Source organism: Lactuca virosa, chromosome 7, assembly GCF_052849685.1.
Source record: "Lactuca virosa cultivar CGN04683 chromosome 7, Lactuca_virosa_CGN04683_v6, whole genome shotgun sequence".
Lineage (NCBI taxonomy): Eukaryota > Viridiplantae > Streptophyta > Magnoliopsida > Asterales > Asteraceae > Lactuca > Lactuca virosa.
The window spans coordinates 235,840,426-235,865,995 of NC_136432.1; the positions used below are offsets into that span (position 1 = coordinate 235,840,426).

Sequence of the window (25,570 nt, forward strand, 5' to 3'; positions counted from 1 at the left end):
CACTAAAGTCCCATTATTTTACCCTAATTTGCGAATAAGTCCCAAAATAAAATTTACTGATGATTTGGCCCTTTTTTTCATGTAACATACATTTTATCGGTTTCATTAATGACTTAGCCACCTAGTCATTAAATTAGTTGATAAGATGGATAAGATGGATTATATAATGATACATTTATTGTAAAATTTGATATTCATCTCATCGGCTCATTTATGACTATGTATCTACGTCAGCAATGAAACCAATAAAATGTATGTTTCAAAGAAAAAATGGCAGAAAATGAGTTGATGTTTGATAAGATTGATATATTGGGTTACATAAGATTAGATAAACAATTTGATATTTCTTATAAACGTAAAAAATAACGCAATTGTTGTTAGTTTATGTAATTATTGTAGTCTTTGTTGGATGCATTTTATGTTCCAAAAAAATACACAATACATCAGGATATCAAGTTTTATGCTAAACATAACATTATATAACTCAACATATCCATCTCATCATCTCATTTAATGACTATGCGTCCGAGTCAACAATGAAACCGGTAAAATGTATGTTACATAGAGAAAATGACCAAATCATCAGTAAATTTTATTTTGGGACTTATTCGCAAATTAGGGTAAAATAATGGGATTTTAGTGAAACAGGTAAGTAACAAAACCGGTAAACCGGAAAAAATGGTCAAATCGTCATTTTTACCGGTAATTCATGCTTTTTCGTAAACAAAATTTAGTTTGAGACTTGTTCGTAAATTAGGGTAAAATTTTAGGACTTTTCTAGAGATTTCCCTATATATATATATATATATATATATATATATATATATATATATATATATATATATATATATATATATATATATTATTTAATATTATTAATAGTAATAAATATATTTTCATTAAAATAATAAAAATAAAAATAAAAATAAAATAAAGGTTTTTATAGAAAAGTCCTAAAATTTTGAGTGAGCTTACGAAATAATCCCAATATCTTGGATATGTTTATCAAAATAGTCTCAAATTAATTTGTTACCGGTTTAAACGGCGAAAAAATGGTTAGATTGCCACTTTTACCGGTTTTGTAAACTTGCGTAAAATATTGAGACTTTTTCCCTATTAATAATGTGTAATGATTATGAGTTTGCATCATTTTTTTTTGTACTTTTATTTGTATAATGTTAAGATTTTAGAAAAAAAAAAACAAATATTTACTAGTATTTATTAAATCGTGCTTAATTTTTGGTTTTAACGGTAATACCGTACAATAATAAAAAAAATTAAGTAGTTTATTATTTCATATCATTCGAATCGGACAGAGGTAAGTTTGAATCCTAGATTCAAAGTTACCTCCGAAAAAAAAGTTGGTGAAACTTAAAGTTATAGATGAACATAAGTCAAAACACAGTCCTCCGCTGACAACAAAATCTGTTGATTCTATTCCAAATGAAATTACTCACTTATAAATTTGTATCCAAACGTTGCAGAATCCTCAACATTTTTAGAGATAGTAGATTGCAATAAACTCAAAAAGATTAGCAAGCTTATACATATCAAATACGACCTTAATTCCGTATAAACAATTACATATATTTTGATATAAAGTAGTTGACATTAATTATCCATACAACATGATCATATATATATTTCCTAAAACAAAAAACAATAACTCTTATTCCATTGACCTGTTTAAAAAACAACCACATGGAATAAAAATATGTAGGTGTTGATCAGTCGATGTCAATTTACCAAATATGAGACGATGGTAGACCTTGTTAAAAGAATGCCATGTTGGAGGCTTCCTCTCACAAACTTCCTAACCGCAGAAAAGTAATCGGTCAAAGGGGGTATTCACATCTTGTTAAAAGCCTTTCACTCATTGTCTCTGTGTCTGTATATTGAAGATGGCTCAAGCAAGCTATGCACCTTTGTCTTGTCCAGTTTCTGTGATAGGGTCTCAGTTCATGGTACCATATCAATTCGATATTATAGTTGATACAAATTCACGCGGAAACCTTGTGATCACTGATATCAACCATAAAATCTTGTTCAAAGTGAAACCATGCGACACATTCTTTCACCATCAGAGAGTGCTACTTGATGTTGATGACAAACCCATCGCTGTGATCCGTGAAAAGGTGATTTAACGCTCAAACTTTAATATGTATGTTTTTTTTCTTGTTTGGGGTTTTAAATAGACCAATATATCTAATATCTTCCAGATCATGACTGAACACCACCGATGGAATGTATTCAGAGGTGACAGTAAAAGTAAATCGGATATAATATTTAGTGCAAAAACACCTAACATGATCCAGATTAAGACCAGTGTTCACGTGTTCTTGGCAAACAAAACCGGTAGTAATAATGTTTGTGATTTCAAGATCAAAGGAAGCTGGTCCAAGAGAAACTGCAGTATTTATGTGGGAGATACTTTAACACCAATAGCCCAAGTAATTAATTCTCATACCTTTTATTTGGTTTAATTTCTAGTATATTTCCTTCCATCTTTTCAGTTATGCATGTGTGTATAACTGAAAAGAATAGGTAATTAACTTCATGAACTTAAAGCTCAAGCTGAAACTAACTAATGGACTTATTATTGCATGTAGATGTCTAAACTGCAATCATCCGTGAATGCAAAGTTGGTTGAGGGCAAATTCATGGTGACCATTTGTCCCAAAGTGGATCATGCGTTTGTGGCCACACTTATAGCGATTGTTGAGGCTATGAAAATGGTAAGCTCTGACAAAAAAGAGAAACTTTTGTTGGGTGTTGGTAGAGGTGTGGGTGGTCTTGTTGTTTCTACATTAATTCCTGCAGTACTTCTTATATAGTAGTACTTGTGTTAGTTGCATTATTTTCTCTATTCCTGAATTCCTTGATGGATCAATGCGTGTATAGATTCATGTATAGTTTACCCCGCATATATGATGTTGTATTAAACATATTTGGAGTAATTCTTCCTATTGTTTTAAGTCCCTACAGTCCACGTTGTTTTACTCTATGTTTCTCTTGTGTTTTTTAGCAACAAAATGGTATATAGCAAGATGTGAATGTGTGTCTCTTGAATAGAAAACAGAAAGTAAAGGTTATTATCCAAATAGATAACAAAATATCCAACCGAAATCTTATTGGATGACTTCCCAAAACTTGTAATATAGTAAAAAAGAACAAAGTTAGTGGACAAAATCTATCCTGAAGAATGAAAACTTCTAAAAGTAACCTTCTGGGTTTTAAACTGACAAAATGTGGAAACTGCTACCAGAGTCCAAAGTGTGTAACATGATAAAACGTTAAGGTACTCTTTTGCCAAAAACAAAAGTCAATACTATGGGATGTGAGGTTGGCCAAAACATGTTGGGTGCAATGTATATGTGGAGTTGAACTGGATAATTTTGGTGAATTAGTTCACTTGTCTGTTGCTAGTAACGACGTAAACTTGAAGAAAGCTTTGGACGAAATGACTGTGTTCATGTTCAACTTTGTGTCATGTTCAAATATAAGTTACTTTTTGAATATCTCTATTCTAATAAAAGATCCTTTTAACCGTCACATAACATTTCTTTTTATATTGGTTAATAAAATTAAATTACCTTTATAACCTCTATCTTATTAACCTGTATATATGTTCGGTTCCTTCGGCTTGATGTTTTCAAAACCACTTGGACTAAAGGGTGTCGTGCAACGACAAAATTATGTCACTTAGGTGCCATGTTAACTTTTACAATTCTTATAATTTTTTGTGTATGAGTATGGTGTGGTAATATCCTTGTCTACCATTTTTTTTAATTAAAAATAATAAAATCCATGTAAATTAATGTATTTTATGTGATGCTAGTTGTACAAGCTTATCATGCACATCCCTTCTTCACCGTCATCAAAGTGATCGGTAATAGTACGCAGATGAAAATCACCGGCAAAAATACTAGTCAAGGTGTTGTTTTATAGCGGGTAACATTGTCCACATAGATTTGTCGCTGGTAAAAAATATATAACACTCTATAGCTAGCCTTAGTAGTTAATACTTAAATTTCCGTGATAATTTAATATATCATAGACTAGCAGTTTGACAATTCCATACAATCATCAATTAGTTTAACAAATCAATACGTCTTTATCTTCCTCAATTTCACCGGATTTATTTAAGCAACTACACAATCAATTCCATGTATTCATGAGAAATAAGCAAACCATTGTCTCCAATTTTGAAATCGATTGCTACATATATGCCTCTAAGTACTTTGTGGGTGTTTCTTATTTTCATGATCGATTTCAAAATTGAGGTCAGTATATCCTTCTTCCACATTACAATACATATGAATTATGCCAACCACGAAGAATATAGTTTTTTTTTTTTTTTTTTTTTTTTTTTTTTTTTTTTTTTTTTTTTTAAATGTGTATGTATGTCTGTGTATGAATTTTTTTTCGGATTTTATATATTCATGGTTTTTGTAACATCTAATTTTCAGGTATTTTCATTTTAGCCCTTAGTCTATTTAAGGTTTGCACATTTGGTCCCTCGTTGTTTAAAGAATCACAATTTAGTCTGTACGTTGGGCGTACGAGAGGTACGCGCATGGTACTTGTGCGAGACCCGGATCTCGGAAACCCTACTAGTACGTTGGGCGTACGTATGGTACGTAGGGCGTACTAGCTCAGCCTCCAAACCCTAATTTTAAGGGTTTTCTCCCCTATTTAATCCACCTTATGCATCCCTTGGACACTCCTTATCAGCCACCTTCCCTCAAAAACCCTAATCTCGAGCATAAGTCTTGTTTGTGAGAGTTTGGAGCTTATTAGTGATTTTGGCGCTCATTTGTTTAAGAAGAAGGCTAGTGAAGAAGGAGGTGTTGCTTGCAAGCTTGTGGATCCAGAAACTACTTCATCTTGTGCATCTGTTGAAGCTATAGAGTCTATACATTGATGTGTTTCCTTTTTGATCTCCATAGATGAGTTTTTATGAGCTTTTTGTCCCAACTTTGGACCTTTATGAGTATGGGGCACTCCAGAGCATATTAGTTGTCCTTTCATGCATGTTAGGTTGGTTGATGGTCCCTTTCCAGCCATGCAAGAGTTTGGTGGTGTTGAGTGTGGATTAAGTTAGAGTTTTAAGGTTCAAGATCTTTTCAGCCATGCAAAGAGTTAAAGTTTTTGACTTTATGGATTAATACATTCTAAGAGGTCAGATATGTGTTTGGGTGCATGTTTTAATGATTAAGACCTTTTTGGTGTGGTTTTTGGGTCAGGCGGCGTACACCCCGCGTACTACTGGCTACGTCAGCGTAGCTAGGTGAGAGCCCGATCCCGCCTAATTCTTGAGTACGCCCTGCATAAGAAGAGAGTACGCCCAACATACACGCTAGGCAGTTGACGTTAGCTGACTCTTGACCTTTGGTCAAGATTTAAGGTTTTTGACCATGGGAGGGGCAAAATGGTCTTTTTGCCCCTAAGGGGCTTATTGGTGGGATTTAGACTCGTGAGTTGAGTTGTGGACCTTAATTATTAATTAGGGTTAATTATAATGTTATTAGGCGGAGTCTAGTTACGGCAATTCGGATGTGAGATTTATATGTCATCAGTATCAGGTGAGTCTCCTCACTTATTCTTACCTAGGTGGTAGAATAGTTGTATTTGTAATGACCAACTAGGTCTAAATGTTGTTATTGTTGTGTATGTTGTTGTGTAAGACTAAGACTGCAGATAGTCTTCAGGGTTGCTGATAACCCACAGGGTGTGCTATTTGCCTATTGGGACTGCTGATAGTCCCCAGGGTTGCTGATAACCCATAACTGTTTTTTATGTTGTGATGTATGTGGTATCTTGGGTAACTCACTAAGCTTTGTGCTTATAGTTATTGAGTATATGTGTTTTAAGTACTTCTGAGGATCGCGAGAAGGCGAAGATCTAATTATACACACTTGCTGGGAGATTTGTTATTGGGACAGTCTGAGAGACTCTGATATTTGTGATGATGATTTGTATTTGACACTTATGTTTTTTTTACTTGGGTTATGAACAATGTTTTGGTAATTTAAAAATGAAAAAAATGGTTTAAAAATTAAGGTGTTAATATTTGGTATCAAAGCCCTAGTTTGAGGGATTTGGATGAACCCTAGGGTAATTCCAAACTAAAACTAAGGATCTGAAGATTTTCATAAAATCTTTTCAAAGAAATGAAGATTTTTGCAGAAGAAAAATCCCAGTGAAGCAGTGTGTACAATCAACCAGAGCCCGAGCGGTAGTTTCCCAAAATACCTCAATTTATATTATGAGTAATGTAGAGCTGATATTTATGAGCTGATATAATTGCATGCTAGTTAGTGGTAGGCTAAGGATCCTACAGGAATAGGGTGATAGTGTTGCCTGATTTGTGATGCATTTAGCCGACGAATTTGCTTTTATGATATTGACTCTGTCATTGCTATTTGCTTGGTGTATGCTGTGTAATTGTACATAATTAGGATTTTATAGCCTCAGAATACCCGATTTGGCCTTTCTTCCTGTTCCTTGTTTGGCTTTGGATTTGAGGTAGAGTCATTTATTCAAATGTCTATTGAGTCTCGTATTGTGTACAATTGGCATGCGCGAAGCAAATGGCGAGGACAACTGAGATCTTGTGAGGCGGAGCAGTGCTGGGGAGCAGTCTAAAGTCAGTGTCTAGATGCTTAGTCGTGGTTCTAATGAACTAGCAGGGCGAGTGTATAGTTGATCTAAGGCAATAGAGTCCTTGTGACTTAGGGTCTTGAGAGGATGACTTGAGACAAATACGAGTTGGTGTGGAAGGTAGTATTGGGCCCATACTACTGAAAGCACCAGACCCGTACGCGGCTCAAAATAAATCTTAAGGAACTAAGGAACTTGTAGGAGTGTATGGGTGTTGTGTATGCACTTTAGCCTGATTTTGATGGTTTTCTTGTGTGTTTCAGTATGGTGGTTACCCGAGGTTCCGGCTCCAGCGACCCCGAGAGGCCGAGGGCTAGTGATGATGAGATCTGCAGAATTGTTGCCGCTGAGGTGGCCGCAACAATTAGGGGGCTATTCTGAGATGTTTGGGTCTATGAAGAACATGATGATTGAGACTTTTGACGAGCGCTATGCCGCCGTGACTGAGGCTGTTGTTGTCGTAGCCACTGCAGCGGTTACTGTTGCGAGGTCGTAAGGGGGTGATGTGTTGTGGTATTGGGAGTTCAACAACACGAAGCCACCCGACTTTGATGGGACCCAGGATCCGATTGCTGCTATGAGATAGATTTCTGACGTCGAGGGATGTTTTTACACTTGCTCCTGTCCGGAGAATCTGAGGGTTCGTTTCACACTGAACCTGCTTCACTTAGGAATGAAAGATTGGTGAAAGTTTGTGACAGCTGATTATTCTCTTGCAGAGTGTTCTGTGGTGACCTGGGAGAGATTTACTGAGATGTTCCGAGATGAGTTTGTGCCGGTGGTTGAGAGAGAGCGAGAGAGGTTGGCCCAAGAGTTCCTGTCTCTCAAGCAGAAGACAAAGACGGTGACTGAGATCACCAGGATGTTTCATGAGAGGGCCTTGTTTTTTCCTAAGCACGTCTCTACTGAGCATGCACGTGTGAGTCAGTATTTGAGTATTTTTAGGAGGGATATTCGTGAGTTTGTGGCGAACACTTCATATCAAACATTGGATGAGCTGAAGACCAATGCCATGAGGAGAGAGATTGAGTTGGAGACCCAGGCTAGATAGGAGAGGGAGACCCAGGTGTGAGATCGGAGGCCATTCCAGTCGCAGCCGGTGACTAAGCAGCCCAAGCCCGCTGACTCGAGAATTGGAGACCAGAAGGGCCACACTTGCGGTAAGTGCGGCAAGGGACACGAGGGATCCTGTCGGTAAGGGACGGCTTGCTACATATGTGGCAAGGAGGGGAACCTGGCTAGGGATTGCCCCAAGGGATTTCGGGTTTGCTTCAATTGCAACCAGACGGGTCATTTGAGGTCTGAATGTACTCAGCTTGCATAAAAAGCGGCTAAGGTCGGCCCCCGTGACCCTGTGTATTACTGATGGCCGATAGGGGAAGGCCGAGACACCGAGGGATCGAAGGAGAGCATTTCAGTTGACAGCGGAGGCGGACCAAGCAGCTCTTGACTTCTTGGCTGGTATGTGTTCTTTATTATTCTGCTAATTTATTTATGTTGCTTATGTTATCGATCGTGTAGGTACTTCTCTTGTGAAATTTGTACCTGCGCTTGTGCTGTTTGAATCGGGTGCGAGTCGGTATTTTTTTTAATTATCTTTCTGTCAGGGTTTTAGTATTGTGCGGGAGGCCTTGAGCAGGCCCTTGAGAGTCTCTATTCTCGATGAGCGTCCGGTCTCCGCTACTGATATCTATCGGGGTTGTGTTTTAGAGATTTTTGGTGTTGGTTATCCGATAGATCTTATCCCTATTGCGATGGGAGATGTTTTCATGATCGTAGGCATGGACTGGTTGAGTCGGTTTGGGGTTCTAATTGATTGTGAGCGTCAGATGATAACGATTCGAGATCCTAGTGGGGGTGTGCTGACCATCTACGATGAGGGTACTAGGTCGGGATCAACCTTCTGTTCTGGCGCCAGGGCGAGATAGAGTTTGCAGCATGGGTGTATGGGTTATCTGGCATACGTAGTGGATACTCGAGTTGAGGAGAAGGGATCGATTCCCATTTCTGATGCTCCTGTTGTATGCGATTTCCCCGCTATTTTTTCTGAGGAGTTACCGAGTGTGCCTCCTACGAGGAAAGTGGAGTTTCGGATTGATCTGATCCCGAGTGCGGTGCCGATTGCGAAGGCACCGTACCGTCTTGCACCTCCTGAGATGCAGGAGTTCTCCTTTCAGCTTTAGGAGTTGTTAGGAAAAGGGTTTATTTTTCCGAGCAGTTCTCCTTGGGGAGCACCGATCCTTTTTGTCAGAAAGAAGGATGGTTCGCACCGGATATGCATTGATTACCGGGAGTTGAACAAGTTAACGGTGAAGAACTGTTATCCATTGACGAGGATTGATGATCTTTTCGATCAGTTGCAGGGGGCGTCTTGGTTTTCCAAGATTGATTTGAGGTCTGGATACCATCAGATGAGGGTGGGAGAGGAGGATATTCAGAAGACAGGGTTTCGAACTCTCTATAGACATTACGAGTTCGTGGTGATGCCTTTTAGGCTCACAAACATACGGATAGTGTTCACGGATCTCATGAACTGGGTGTGCCTGCCTATGTTAGATCGATTGGTGATCGCCTTCATCGATGACATTCTGGTCTATTCGAAGACTAGAGAGCAGCACGAGGAGCACTTACGTGAGATTCTTGGAGTTTTGAGGATGGAGAGGCTCTATGAGAAGTTCTCCAAGTGTGATTTCTGGTTGCGCGAGCTTCAGTTTGTGGGACACCTCGTCTACCAGAACGATATCTTGGTCGATCCAGCCAAGATAGAGGCTGTGATGCAGTGAGAGGTGTCGAGATCTCCATCTGAGTTTCGGAGCTTCCTCAGTTTGGCGGTATATTACCGGAGATTCATTCGATACTTCTCCAAGATAGCTATTACTCTCACTAAGTTGATGATGAAGGATGTTGTGTTCAGTTGACGGCTTGAGCAGCAGGAATCATTCGAGACCCTCGGCCAGAGACTGTGTGAGGCACCAGTACTTGCCCTCCCTGTGGGAGTTGAGGATTTCGTGGTCTATTGTGATGCATCCATTGTTGGGTTGGGTGTCGTGTAGATGCAGAGGAGACATGTGATCGCATACGCTTCGAGGCAACTGAAGCCTCACGAAGCGAAGTATCCCACTCATGATTTGGATTTGGGGGCGGTGGTTTTCGCCCTCAAGATTTGGCTCCACTATCTTTATGGTGTTCTGTGTGCCATCTACACGGATCATAAGAGCCTGAGATATCTTATGGATTAGCCTAAACTGAACATGAGTCATAGGAGGTGGTTGGATGTGGTGAAAGATTACGACTGCGAGATTCTGTATCATCGAGGCAAGGCCAATGTGGTGGCCGACGCCTTGAGCCGGAGCGCGGTTAGTGCCCCGATTCGGGATGTGTATATGAGGATGACTGTGATGACCCTAGTTTTGGAAATTATTAAATAAGCGCACTCGGAAGCCATAAAGGAAGAGAATCGGAAAAGTGATAGGGTGATTGGGCAGATTTCAGCTTTTGATATCGACAACAAGGGGATTTTGACTCTTCACAGGTAGGTTTGGGTACCATATGATGGTGGGGCCCGACGGATACTAATTGAGGAGGCCTACAAGTCGAGATTTTCTATTCATCCAGGGGCTACCAAGATGTATCTCGAATTGAAGCATAGTTTCTTGTGGCCATGTATGAAGAGAGATTTGGCTTGGTTTGTAGAACGATGTTTGACCTGCAGGAAGGTCAAGGCTGAGCACCAGCGCCCTCATAGCAAGTAGCAGCCCTTAGAGTTCCCACTTTGGAAGTAGGAGCAGGTCACCATGTACTTTATTACAAAATTACCAAAGACTGCGAGGGGTTTTGATACTACCTGGGTGATAGTGGACCGTTTGACGAAGAGTGCTCATTTCTTGGCCATAAGTAAGGGTTCTTCAACAGAAAAGCTTGTCGAGATTTATGTCCGAGAGGTGGTGGCTCAGTTTGGGATTCCGACTTCCATTGTGTTAGTCTGGGATGTTCGTTTCACTTCCAGGTTTTGGAAGAAGTTTCACGAGGAGTTGGGTACCCGGTTACATTTCAGTACTACATATCATACGCAGACGCATGGGCAAAGTGAGTGGACTATTCAGACGCTCGAGGATATGTTGCGTGCCTGTATCATTAATTTTGATGGGAGCTGGGACTCCTATATTTTGTTGGCTGAATTTTCTTACAACAACAACCATCATGCCGGTATTGGCATGCCTTCCTTTGAGCTTTCGTATGTGAGGAGGTGTCGGACTCCTATATGTTAGGGTGAGGTCGAACAGAGAGTGATAGGGAGCACAGAGATAGTGCTCAACACGACCAATCTTATCCAACAAGTTAGACACAGATTGTTGACGGCCAAGAGCCGCCAGAAGAGTTATGCGGATCGGCGACGCTCTGAGTTAGAGTTTCAGGCGGGGGATTTTGTGTTTTTGAAGGTATCACCCTAGAAGGGTGTTATTTTCTTCAAAAAGCGGGGCAAGCTGGGCCCCCAGTATAACACCCCGACTCCCACTTATAAGTTTTACAGCTTACATTCATATTTAAAAGGCCTACTCAACGAGTTGGATGCCCCAACTCGTCGTGTAGAATCAGATATGGCCACGTGACTTAAGGGACCTACTCAACGAGTTGGAGCTGGAATGTGAAACCCTAATTTCTAGGGTTTTGCACCCTATTTAAAGGCTCATTAGCCACCCTCTGGCTCTCTTATCACCCCCTTGAGCTCAGAAAAACCCTAATCATGCCTACTCTCCATTTTTATGTGTTAAGAATCTTGGAAGGTGGGTTTTGTGAAGAGAGATTGAAGTCTAAGGAGCTTGGAGCAAGGAGAAGCTTGTGGATCTGATTTCTACTTCATCCTGGCATAATATTGAAGGTAACAAGTCGTTACCTTGACTTCTCTCTAGCTAGATCTCTTCATGCAAAGGTTTAGGGATGTTTCTAGTTTGTTGTGGAGTTATTTCTGGTTTTGGGCATGATCTGAAGTTGTAACTTCAGATCTGGACTCCTCTAGCCCCTTGTAGTCATAAAGTTCTAGTCTTTAGCAAGTAATGGCATTCTCCTTCCCTAAAAACCTCTTCCTTAGCTTGGTTTTGACCTTTAAGTCCTTGCATGCACGTAAAGTTTGCAACTTTACGTGGTAACTATGCCTTAGGAAGCTATATCTACAATTTGGAGCTTTGGGGTAGCTTAAAAACGTCTGAATGAGAAATGGACTGAAGGGACTCGACGAGTTGCATGGTCAACTCGACGATTCAGATGAAGATTGCATGTTTTTGTTTCTGCATGGGCTCGGTGAGTCAGTAAGATGACTCGACGAGTTGGTTAAGGTTTTCCCGTCTTTTGGACACCGCATGAACTCGATGAGTTGTTGGGAAACTCGACGAGTTGGTTCGGGTTTTTGGTCTCTGAGTTCTAAAGGAACTCCACGAGTTGCTAGGTGCACTCGACGAGTTGGGTCAACAAGGATTGTTGACTTGGACTGTTGACTTTGACCAAGTTTGACTTCAAGGGTATTTTGGTAATTTGGGATTTATAGAATTGGTTCCATGCTAACTGTAGGTGTGTGAGTTGGAGCTGTATTTGGAAGTTGACATTTTTATCCTAGCTACTTGTGAGGTGAGTTTTCCTCACTATACTCAAGGTTCTAAGGCACCAAGGCCGACCCTTTGGATTGTTATCCTGTTTTGTTACAGTAATGATCTGTTAGATCGGTATCCTAATAGATAGGATGTTTCTATTTGATTATGATATGTTAGATCGGTATCCTAGTAGATAGGATGTTTCTATGCTTAGTAATTTGTAGATCAACTTAACTGTCTGTAGACTGTTATGTGGTTATGTTATATGTGTGCACATGTTTGATTGGTGGTTGAGGCATCCGCTTGAGCATGAGCCAACATACCTGGGCATTCCAACCCGATGGTTGTGGGCCAAGAGTATTCCATCCCGAGGATGATTGGACTCTTAGTATGAGGGCATTCCAACCCGATGGTTATGGGCCGAGGGTATACCATCCCGATGATGATTGGACCCATAGTATGGAGGCATTCCAACCCGATGGTTGATTGGGCCCATAGTATGTTGTTATTATATATGTGTGTTATATGTTGTGCGGGTATTTTGGGGGAAACTCACTAAGCTTCGGGCTTACAGTTGATGATTTTGTTTTAGGTACTTCAGACGATCGCGGGAAGGCGAAGGCGTGATCGTGCACCTCCTCATGTTTTTATGATTTGATTTCTAGGATACTCTGACATGAAACTATTTTGAAAACAATTTGTAATAACTATTTGGTTTTAAATGATTTAAGAAGTTTTAAATTGGCTTGAATTTTGAGGATGTTACACCCGGTTTATTTGCCCTTTCCGAGTTTTGGCCCGTGTGGGCAAGGTGGCTTACAGGTTGGAGTTGTCGGAGGAGTTGAGGCAGATTCATGATACCTTCCATGTTTCCCAGTTGAGGGAGTGTATAGTTGATGACACAGCTATGGTCCCTTTGGAGAACATTCAGGTCGATGATCACCTGAATGACATCGAGAAGTCTGTGGCAATTCTTGATCGGAGAGTGAAGACCTTGAGGAACAAGGTAGTGAACTTCGTCAAAGTTAAGTGGAAACACTGGAAAGGCTCAGAGTGGACGTGGGAGCCCGAGTCCGAGATGCGCGAGCACTATCCTGATCTGTTTCCCGAGGATGACTTCGAGGGCGAAGTCTGATTCTAGTGGGGGAGAACTATAACATCCGATTTTCAGGTATTTTCATTTTTTCCCTTAGTTTATTTAAGGTTTGCAAATTTGGTCCCTCATTGTTTAAAGAATCACAATTCAACCCGTACATTGGGTGTGCGAGAGGTACGCGTAGCGTACTTGTGCCAGACTCGGATCGCGGAAACCCTGCTAGTACATTGGCGTATGTATGGTACGTAGGTCATACTAGCTTAGCCTCCAAACCCTAATTTTAAGGGTTTGCTCCCGTATTTAATCCACCTTATGCCTCCCTTGGACACTCCTTATCACCCACCTTCCCTCAAAAACCCTAATCTCGATTCTAATTCTTGTTTGTGAGAGTTTGAAGCTTATTAGTGATTTTGGTGCTCATTTTTTGAAGAAGAAGGCTAGTGAAGAAGGAGGTGTTACTTGCAAGCTTGTAGATCCAGAAACTACTTCATCTTGTGCATCTTTTGAAGCTATAAAGTCTACACCTTGATGTGTTTCCTTTTTGATCTCCATATATGAGTTTTTATGAGCTTTTTGTCCCAAGTTTGGACCTTTATGAGTATAGGGAACTCCAGAGCATATTAGCTGTCCTTTCATGCATGTTAGGTCTTGTAGATTCATAAAAATGGTTCGTTGATGGTCCCTTTCTAGCCATACAAGATTTTGGTGGTGTTGAGTGTGGATTAAGTTAGAGTTTTAAGGTTCAAGTTATTTTTATCCATGCAAAGGCTTAAAGTTTTAGACTTTATGGATTAAGACATTCTAAGAAGTTCAGATCTGTGTTTGGGGGCATGTCTTAATGATTAAGACCTTTTTGGTGTGATTCTTGGGTCAGACGACATACACCCCGCATACTACTGGCTACGCCTAGCGTATCCAAGTGAGTCCCCGATCCCGCCTGATTCTTGAGTACACCCCGCATAGGAAGAGAGTATGCCTAGCGTACGCGCTAGGTAGTTGACTTTCCCTGACTTTTGACATATGGTCAAGATTTAGGATTTTGGACCATGGGAGGGGAAAAATGATATTTTGTCCCTAAGGGGCTTACTGGTGAGATTTAGACTCGTGAGTTGAGTTGTGGACCTTAATTATCAATTAGGGTTAATTATTGTGTTATTAGGCGGAGTCTAGCTCCGACAGTTCGGGTGTGAGAATTATCTGTCATCAGTATTAGGTGAGTCTACTCACTTATTCTTACCTATGTGGTAGAATAGTTATATTTGTGATGACCAGCTAGGTCTAACTGTTGTTATTGTTGTGTATGTTGTTATGTGAGTCTGAGACTGCGGATAGTCTCCAGGGTTCCTGATAACCCACAAGGTGTGTTGTTTGCCTATTGGGACTGATGATAGTCCCTAGGGTTGCTGATAACTCATGACTATTTTTTATGATGTGTTGTATGTGGTATCTTGGGGAACTCACTAAGCTTTGTGTTTATAGTTGTTGATTATATGTGTTTCAGGTACTTCTGTGGATCGCGGGAAGGCGAAGGTCTGATTATACACACTTGCTGAGAAATTTGTTACTGGGAGAGTCTGAGAGACTTTGATTTTTGTGATGATGATTTGTATTTAACACTTATGTTTTTTTTTGACTTGGCTTATGAACATTGTTTTGGTAATTTAAAAAAGAAAAAAAATTGATTTAAAATTTGAGGTGTTACAGTTTTTTTCATGTTTTCCAATTTTTCTGTAAATGATGAAATGCTTACAATAGAGAAACCATGTTTTTCCCTTCTCATTTGAAGTATTGCTGCTCGATTTGTAGTTATATTTGCTGAATTTGTAGTTAGAGATGCCTGTGTATGTCTGTTAACTTGGAAATCTTCTTTTGCCTACCACTTGCTTGATGAAATGCATAAGAGAAATATTTCGCTATTTGTGGTATGGTTTAAATTATTCTAATGTAAATGTATGTAGTTTTAACTTAATTAGAATCATTCTCAATTTAGGTGATGTATTGTTGATTCTAACAAAGGGTCGAAACTTGTTAAATATGTTAATGGATGTAGCAAAAACGAAAACAAACCCACCTAAAAGTAGGATTCCTAAGTATTAAAAACTTCATTAAATAAAAAGGCAAAATCTTCTTATTCTATAAAAAGAATCAATATTTACTACAAATCGTCTCCTCCAATCTTCCACTACAAAAAGTAATTACCATTTTATCATTCATCCTTACCGATACAAATCCAATAATTTACCAACAAATAGAGAATGCACTAACTTCTTTTAATTTTTTCATCTTAATTTTGGAAATCGATTCAAATTTTGAAATACCTAACTCCCTCATCAGATGACAATATCATTTTCACAATGATTGTGTTCTATTTTTGACTTTATTCAAATTTATATTGCATTGTAAAATATCATGAACGTTTATCGGATATTCATGACAATGTATATATTAGTTTTAAGTAATAATTATAAACTTACATATAAAACTTATATCTTCATAAATTAATAAATTTTTACAAATCTATGAATAGTCATTACGATTTTAAATTATCAATAATTTTTTTTTCTTAACTGTGGTTTTCACGGTATTAACCCGGTTAATAATGAGTTAATTAATATAGTTTGTTTGTAATTAGATTTTCATTAAAACAAAAAACATAAATTGAATTCAAATTTGTTTTTCTTTATTTATTTAATTTGTTTGATTAGGTGTATAGCAAAAAAAACTTATTGCTTATTAGCTTATAAGTTATTAGTTTATTAGCTTATAAGCTAAGTTAGAGTAATGTAACTTATGAAAAAAATGGTTTATTAGTGGTTTTACACCGCTATAAGGTGTTTTTATGAAAACACATTTTTAACTTATAGCGGCGTGGAACATCTAATAAGTTAATATGCTCATTTGCCAAACACCCTTATTTGGGTTCTAACTAAAGTTATTAATCGGGTTAAATGAGGCTAAATGGGTTAACATAGATACCCAAGTGATTAAGGTTTATTTAATATTAGAGTAAATTATATGAAGGTGGTTTAGGGTAGTCTCTACTTTTATCTTTTACCTTTTTTTTTTAAATCAAACTATTCTTATTCTTATTATTTTTTTGTTCTAGACTCTGGCACAAAATAACTATTTTGCCCTTAATGATATATTTTTATTTGGTTAATTTTTTATTATTTAAGTTATTATTAAATAAAGTATATTATTACTATACTGTTTGAAATGGGAGTCACCACACCTTAACCCTCTTCCTACCCCATATGGATGAGGACTATCCAATTACCGCACCGGACACCATTTCCAACCACATATCCAGTACATAGAAATCACCCCAAAGTCAACACAAAGCTACCTAATTTTCAACTATAAATCTAAAATAGATCTAAACATGAACCTATAACTCAAATCCAAAACCAAAATCAAACATAAAAGTTAAATCCAAAACCAAAATCGAACTTGCTCGAATCCGAATCCAAAATCAAACTTTTAGGTAGTGTTTGTTTGTTATGTTGAAGTTGTAGAAAGAATGGAATTATTTATTCTATTAGAATGAAAAAGAAAATATTGGTTGTTTCGTCTGAAAGAATGAAATTTTTATTATTATCTACGTGCTACTATTTAATTATTAACTAGTTGGTGATCTAGGGCTTCGCCTAAGACGTTAAAAATTCGTGCTTTAGAAACGACACAAACCAAAAAAAATCAAATCAAAAGTGGACCAAAACTGCCAAGCTCAACAAAATCCAGGGACCATTTATGTGTAAAATAAAAACTAAGCTGATGAACAGTACCGTCTCAGCCGGGTACTGTTCATCAACTCCTCCCTCACATATATTATTGTTTATAACAATGTTATGCCTTTAATATGTATATTAATTTTGTTTCCCTCACATATATTATTGTTTATAACAATGTTATGCCTTTAACATGTATATTAATTTTGTTTTATGTTACATATAAACTTTATGCAGATATAACTAGCCCAAATTATAGAATCACACGCGTATTTACCGATGCAAATATGTCATAATTTTTTTTTGGTCTTGTTGCAAATAAAAAATTTCATTAAAATCTTAAAATATATAACTAATAGTAGCATGAATTCTTTAATCGGACGAGCATTTAATGGCACAAATTATATGTCACAAAAAGATTTATTCTATTGTGACAAATAAAAAAGTGTAACTAAAAGCCGAAAAACTACATCGATAACAACAAAAGTGTCATTAAAGGGGTTTAGTAGGAGCGTTTATAGTGACACTTAATATGTGTGTCACTGATAAGAAGCCTTTAGTGTTATTTTTGTTGGGGGTTTTAGTAGTATGTGTTGTGGATTTTTAGTGACACTTTTTGTATGCCACTAAAATGACATATTTTAGTAGTGATAAGACAAAATACATGACAAATACTACATGAAATATGAATTGTTATATTAAATATTATAATTTATCACTAAAATCGAACAACATCAAATTACTCATCATAAACAGATTAACCAACAAAAAAACTAAAATAAAAAATAAAAGTGAAAACGTACGTTATAATTATAAGGTTGATTTACTACCATTGATTCAAACAATTAGCAAGTTTCATATCAACCATTAATTACCAAGAGCTCAATTACAAAAGATATTGAAATTAATACATATCTTTATTTACAATAGATATTTTTATTCTGTATTTTCATGTGTTTATTTACATTTAAAATGTATATTTACATTAAAATCACATATTTTTAATGTAACATCTAAAAAATCCAACCATAAAATTTTGAAAATCAGAGTATAGGTTTTACCAAAAGTTTTTATTCATGATCCTTCATAACTCATGAAGTTGTCTTTTCACGTCACATCAACATAATCATAGTAAATTTTTTGGAAACTAAGTCTTGTTGTGAAAACCATAACGTAATATGGAATGAATAAACTTGATGGCATGCCCCTCCGATAATGTCTAGATATCCCAATCATGTCAGCTCCTTGCCCTTTGAACCTGAAGGACCTGCAACTAAAAACATAAAGTAGCAATTGTACGCCTAAGAGTTAGTGAGTAATGAAAACACTCACCCATTATACAAATCATATGTATTCAACTTAGTACATATAAGCATCAGGCGGCAGCAAACGTGTATTACTAATATTCTAAAAACATATTGTGTTGGATCTATATGCTGAAGAATCATTATTGAGTGATATTGCTAATAACATATGATCCTATAGGGTCACACCTATATCAAGTTGGCACATTTTGTATATTTATTATTAGGATGATTATTTATAAATAATATTAACTCTTGTATTTAATTAGGGAATAATTATTGTTTTTGTGAAAATAATAATTAAACAGAGCATAACTAGTTATTATATCATATGTTATGATTTAATAAGTCATGAACAAAGTTTTGGACATTTTTGCTAACCTTAGACTTACTAGTTATTTACTATTAGTTACCTTTATGTAACTAGAGAAACTAGACAAATCATTCTGTCTTATTTCTACACATTGGCCGGAAATATGGGAGGCATGGGAGGTTGCTTGTCAACCTCTCTCCCATGCTCCCCATGCTTATTTTACTAGGTAATACTTTATAGTATTTTATAGAGTAACTTTTGACCATGTATGGTAGTATATAAAGGAGTGTAGAGGTTTGCAAAGTGGCTAGTTTTCTTCCATGCAATTCTTCTCTATTTCTCTCATCATGGCTGATATCATCTAGCTCTCCCTCCTCCTCTCTCATGCAATCTTGTTGCTTGCTTTTTGAGCTTCCCTTTGTGTCTTCCTTTAGTGCTTATTTTGTTAAGCAGTTAGAGGATTAAAGAACAAAGTATTAAAATAAGGAAATAGCATTCCAAGTGCCTTATTCTTGATGGTGGATACTTTGGGTAGTTACTTCTCATCTCTTTTTCTCGTTCCTAAGTCCATTCTGATCCTTTCCGGTGCTGACAATGGACTTTCACTAGACTGATCACCTTATTGCATAAGGTCTTTGTCTTCTTATCTAGGATTTTTACTGGTTTCTCTATGTATTTCAGACATTCATATACGTGAATATCTTCCAAATGTACAATTATGTATTAATCCGTTATGCACTTCCTCAATTGGGAAACATGAAAGGTATTGTAGGTCTGATTAAGTTCTCCTGGTAGATCCAAACGAAAGGTGACCTTACCTGCTCGAGCAATAAATTAAAAGGGTCTGATGTACCTAGGGCCTAACTTGCCCCTCTTTCGGAACCGAATGACACCCTTCCATGGACAAACCTTGAGTAGTACGAGATCTCCAGCTAGAAATTCAAGATCTGAACTGCGTCGATCTGCATAACTCTTCTGCCGACTCTGGGCAATTTGTAATCTTTCTCAAACTTGTTGTATAAGTTATGTAGTCTTGCTTACAACATCAGTACTTCCCATGACTCACTGACTAACTTCTCCCGAGCATATGGGAGTCTGAAACTTCCCCCCATAAAGCATCTCGAAGGGAGGTCTACTAATACTGGAATGGTAGATGTTGTACGAGAAATCTACTAACGGTATGTATATATCCCAGCTTGCACCAAAGTCAAGTACACATGCCTTTAACATATCATCGAGAGTTTGTATAGTTTATTCATTCTTCGATCAGTCTGAGGGTGATAAGCTGTATTAATATGCAATCGGGTACCCAGCTCATCGTGGAACTTATTCTAAAACCGAGAAGTGAAACGAACATCTCTGTTAGAGATTATCAAGACTGGTACACCGTGCCGAGAGACTACTTCTTTAACGTATATTTCTACAAGTTTCTCAGTTGAGGAACTTTACCGGATATGCACGAAATGACACTCTTGGTTAATCTATCTACTATCACCCATATAGTGTCTACACCATGAGGAGTGTTTGGTAGCTTGGTAATGAAGTCTATTGTTATATACTCCCACTTCTGATGGGTTTTGAGCATTCTAACACTCCTAAGGTGTACATGCAACCCTATAAACCTTGGATCTATGTTTTGTCTATTATACATGCACATATTCAATATTCCAAGGTTTTATCCTAACTAGCATACAATGGAGAACTTGTAATATAAAACTTAGTGGGATGACATACCTCTTGCTTGTGGTTGATTCCTTGGAGCTTCAAGAGCCTAACACCAATAATATGGATGCCTCAAATGGAATCACAAATCACCAAAACCACCTTGAAAACTTGAGAGAATAATAAGCAATTCTAGAAATCGGCCCACCCTTTGTTCTCACACACTAGTGCCAATTTCAAGTGCCAAGGACCTCTTTATATAGTATGGAGGATTAGGGTTACATTCATGTAAACCCTAATACCCATGACCTTTCATTTCCATAGGATCCATGGGTTAAAAAAACTCCATGTACTACCCATGGACTATCCATGCAAGCTTAGACCAACCTAAATGAACTTGGCCCATTCCATATATATATATATATATATATATATATATATATATATATATAAGAGTCCATATTTAATTAGTTCTTTTTTATCACTAAATTAATTCTAAATTAATTCTAAATTAATTCTTGATCAATACTAATTAAATAATATGATTCCATATTAATATATTAGAACTTATAATATATTAATATAAATCAAAAACATATTATTCTCAAAAGACTATCCATATAAATTGTTCTGGTGAAGTGCAACCCAAATGGACCATGCCAAGTCAGGTCAAGTACATACGAATTATAGTTATGCGCTTAGACATTAATCCAACACTCTCCCACTTAGATAAGTCTAAAACTATTATTGCGTATGACTCCAAAACCCGACTAGCAATCGTAGCTCTTAAAGTCGCTGTCGAACTCTGAACAAATCAATGACGCGTCCATTAGATAAGTGATCATATATTCCTCCATTCTAGATATCATATGGAGTGAGACATGGATTATAATCATTCTCTCTGTCCATTTGTTGTTTCCCGATTTCCGATTTATGACGACTGACTAATTGAACAAATCACATCAGTCCAGGTTTGGCCAAGCACTTCGGGGTGTCATCACTAAATCATCGAGGGCCCCATAAATATCGCTTTTATCCCTTTAAGGGTAAAAGGAATGGATAAACCTCGACTCATATGCTTGTTCTACTACTTGTTGAATCTTACACAAAGGCACGCTTTATAACATCGAGTTACCAATGCGTTTTCGTACAATCAATGTATAACCAACTCATAGGCAACAACTCATATCTCTAGGTTTGAAGAATAGAAGATATTACCGTCTCATTATCATTCGTGATAAAATCCATGAAGTGAGTCAAATGAGCGTGGGTTTAATCCAATACTCAGAACTTATGAGCACTCGTGAATGTTGTAGCAACTCTTTCTATGTCCACTACCTTGGACATCTACAAACCAGCTTCATGACAGTCTTGCCTTAATACCTACTTCCAACGCATTATCGACTGTGGATGGTTTGAGTAACTTAGTCATTTGGGAAGAACGACCTAGTTATTATGGAAGTCAAAACATGCAAAGTGAAACACAAGAATAATCGAATCCAATATGGTCTCAGAACTTATGAATATAAATAGAACACCTTTTATTTATCACCATATTGATTACACATTATTCATTGCATACTGTTTCAAATAATCAACTTTATACTTGAATCAAAACAATAGTCATGCCATGCTCCAAGTATGCACACTATGTTTATCCAAACAATAGTCATACCATACACCAAATATGCACACTATGTTTGTCCAAACATTAGTTATGCCATACACCGAGTATGCACACTAAGTTTGTCTATGATATTTTACTTTGTGAAATAGATCGATTGAACATAATTCCAATGATTCTCATTTCACAATCCCAAATCCTTACCACAAATGCAAGAATTCCAAATTCCTGCCATTTACCGAAATCTGTTAGATTTTAAACTTATATGCACTGATCCTCTGTAATGATTTATGCACAAAGTCACAAAGACTTGCCAACAGTCATTATAGAGTATTCTAATGGAGATCAAATCCATGGAAATGAAGTCTCATATTCAAAGTACATTGCTTTGAACATCCTTCTTGCATTAAGTTTTCTAATCTTACACAAATTGAATAGTTTCCACCCATGGAGACATTTCCATAGTCCCATTTTGACTATCACTTCTGATCAAGAGTTGCCTCCTTTCAGAATATGTCACTATGGTCCTTCCAAAATTAACACTATACTTCCAACTGTCCCTGAGCAACCAATCTTTGGTAAACCTTAGATTGTCCTCGACAATTGCTTGATCATTTTAGTCATATCCAATTCTAGACTTTTCCCCTCTTAATGCCTTGAGCATTTGGAAAATTCAGAAAGGATGAATATTATAGCACATGCAACCGATCCTATATCTGAAGCATATGGGATACGATTCATGATGTCTCACATAAAGACATGATACTAGACCAGTCTTTTGCTATAATATTTCTATTTCTATTTGCCATGTTGTCACAATTCAAATTATGAAAAGGGATGCCGTAATCATAATCAAATTTTAGAACGCAAATAATGGACCCATATATAGAATTTCCTTATGTTGAGCCAGTCTAACATAAAATTCATATATATATATATATATATATATATATATATATATATATATATATATATATATATATATATATATATATATATATATATATATATATATATATCCTTGACTAAAGCTGATTAAAATCTCAATCTAAGCTTTTAGAATTGAAATGAAGTATAATTTCCTCTCCCTTAATTATAGCAAAACAACTTTTTCCCAATTGAAACTTTTGTTTTCTATAATTAACATTGCTAACTTGCAACACTTATTATAATTATCATACTCCCACTTGCATGATGATTATTAGCATAACACTTACGCTCCCACTAGCTTTGACATGTACTCAGAAATCAGTTGGACTTCTAGAAATCAATACTTTATTGACTTTCTTACCAAAGTTTAGATTTCTGATACGAGATGCTTTGATAAAACTTTATCAAAATCATACACCTTTCCTTAGATAGCACACATGTGTGTCTAAACAATTTCAGAACTATGAAAAGGGATGTCGTAATCGCAATCTCAATTGTTTAGACCTTTGCCATTCCTCACAAGTCCATGTTAGTGTGTCGGTTAACCACACACGCTCCACTAACGACTTTGAGAATGCAAATATCACAATTGCTATCTACTTAAAACCTACTTAGTGAAAGTGTTTCCTCACCATCATTTTCATGAATCGGAGAGAAACCTTATGACACTTAGATTTTATGGTGTATGTGTTCCTATCCATGTGAATTTTTCAAAACCATAATCACAAGACAAGGTTAGTGACAAATCTGAAGGCATATGGACTGAACTTGTGCGGTCTTTACTTCTTGCCACCTGGCAGCACAAGGGCCTACCATTGCTTCCAAGTTGTTACGCAACCAATTGAGAACTCTCATAACTCAATGGGCAGAGAAATAGGAATATGTCAACACGATAGGTTATAAACCTCAAGTCGTGTGCTAGTGATAAACTACAGATTTTATTCTTGATTAGACTCTTTCAAAATCTTTTAGACTCCCACTGTCCTCTTGACACATAAGACCCTCTTGCCAAGACCCATTGCTTGACAAACAAATATTCAAGAGATAGTGCGGATTCTTATCAAGACAAACATTTCACACAATTGGCCTAAGTTGGTCTATGTTTTATCCAAAACATCACAACTTACCAATTTCAAATGTACAAGAGTAGGACACCTTTTACTCTTACATTTGACTAGTGTTAATAAACATCCTTTAATATCTGTCACTCAAGTTACAATCTTGGAATATGACTCTAAGAATTGTTTTGGAAAGAAGTATGACTCATCTTCTTGATTTAACCATTTCAACAATTCATGACTCCTCTTCTTAGCCATAAGAATGCACTAAGATGTTCTTAGAGGATGAAATGTGATATGGTCTCACAATCATTAAGATGATCATAAAACATGATACTAAAGTACTATCCCATCTTTTCAGATTTGAGAAACTTATATCTTTCTGCCAAATTCGATTCTTCTCATTCGTTCTGCCATACATCGAAACTTTTTCAATGTTTTAGAATTATACTTAAGCTTGTAAGTATAACCATATTTACTAAACTTCAGTAAATCATGACGAATAGTCTTATCGATCTTTGTGGTGGACTTGACCAGTGCACAAGAATGTGTACTCGATCCCTTAGTCCTTCACTTGACTCACATATACATGTGAACAAGGAACTAGTCTTATTTTTCCAAAGATGAAAATTCTCATTCACCATACAATACAACTTGCATAATTCCAAGTTTCTATCCAACTGAAACTTGGTTGATGAGAATCTTTCCTTATTTGGTAAATTATGACACTACCACAAACTACAGAATCAAATCCATTTTCCAATGTTGCTATCAATGGAATCATATAAACAACAATTTTTTCACAAATGCCATTGTAAGGATACTTAAAATAAATAAAATCAAAAATTTTCTTTTATTTTAAAACTTGCGGAAAAACTTATCCTTACAATGCAAATGCATATGAAAAAATATGTTGTTATCTATTCCTAAGCAATCTATCACAACTCTTAAGCAACAGCTCAAAATTCTGATCACCGAACCATGCGATCGAAATCCATATTCGCGATCAGAATCAGCTTATTCTTCTTTAAGCTTCCTCTCCTTTCTTTGATTCTTAAAACTTCAACTTGTGACCCAGTCACATCATGTAATAAGAATCTCCAAATAGGAACTTAATAGAGTTAGATAGTGGACTTACCTGAAGTAGAGTCAAACTTTTTGACTTGACCAACCTTATGATCTTTCAGGTAAATAGGGCAGCTTTGCAACCAATGCCCCTTCCTTTTGCAATATAAGCATATGGACTCTTTGGGAATGGTACACAAGACTGTCTCAGACTTAGCCTTTCTCTTTACCATTTGGTCAACCGAGTTGACTATGGCCGATCCCTTTCCATTGGGAAGAGAAAGCTTTTCTGGATTTTCAATGTTACCATTGTCAATGTCCATGGAAGTTTGGGAAGTTGATCTTCTAATCAAATTTGCTTTACCAGTGCTCCAAATCATTTCTGATTCAGCAGCACCTAGCAAATAGATAAGATCATTAAGGGTCATGTCATAGTCTATTTCATAGTAGTCCCAAAGGAAACTCACTATGTGACTTAGAAAGTGATTGAACAACCAACTTTCTCAAGACTTTGACACCCAACTCTCACGGCTTGTCAATAT

The 25,570-nt window shown here is 37.0% G+C and overlaps 1 protein-coding gene across 1 annotated transcript; it reads left to right on the plus strand.

Moving 5' to 3' along the window:
- The first annotated feature begins 1,779 nt into the window (after positions 1-1,779).
- Positions 1,780-2,975, plus strand: LOC145125470 (protein LURP-one-related 10-like). The gene is made up of 3 exons (XM_079060929.1): positions 1,780-2,135; positions 2,220-2,450; positions 2,610-2,975. Exons 1-3 carry the CDS (start codon positions 1,902-1,904, stop codon positions 2,832-2,834), a joined length of 690 nt encoding a protein of 229 aa, XP_078917055.1. The 5' UTR covers positions 1,780-1,901; the 3' UTR covers positions 2,835-2,975.
- The last annotated feature ends 22,595 nt before the right edge of the window (positions 2,976-25,570 follow it).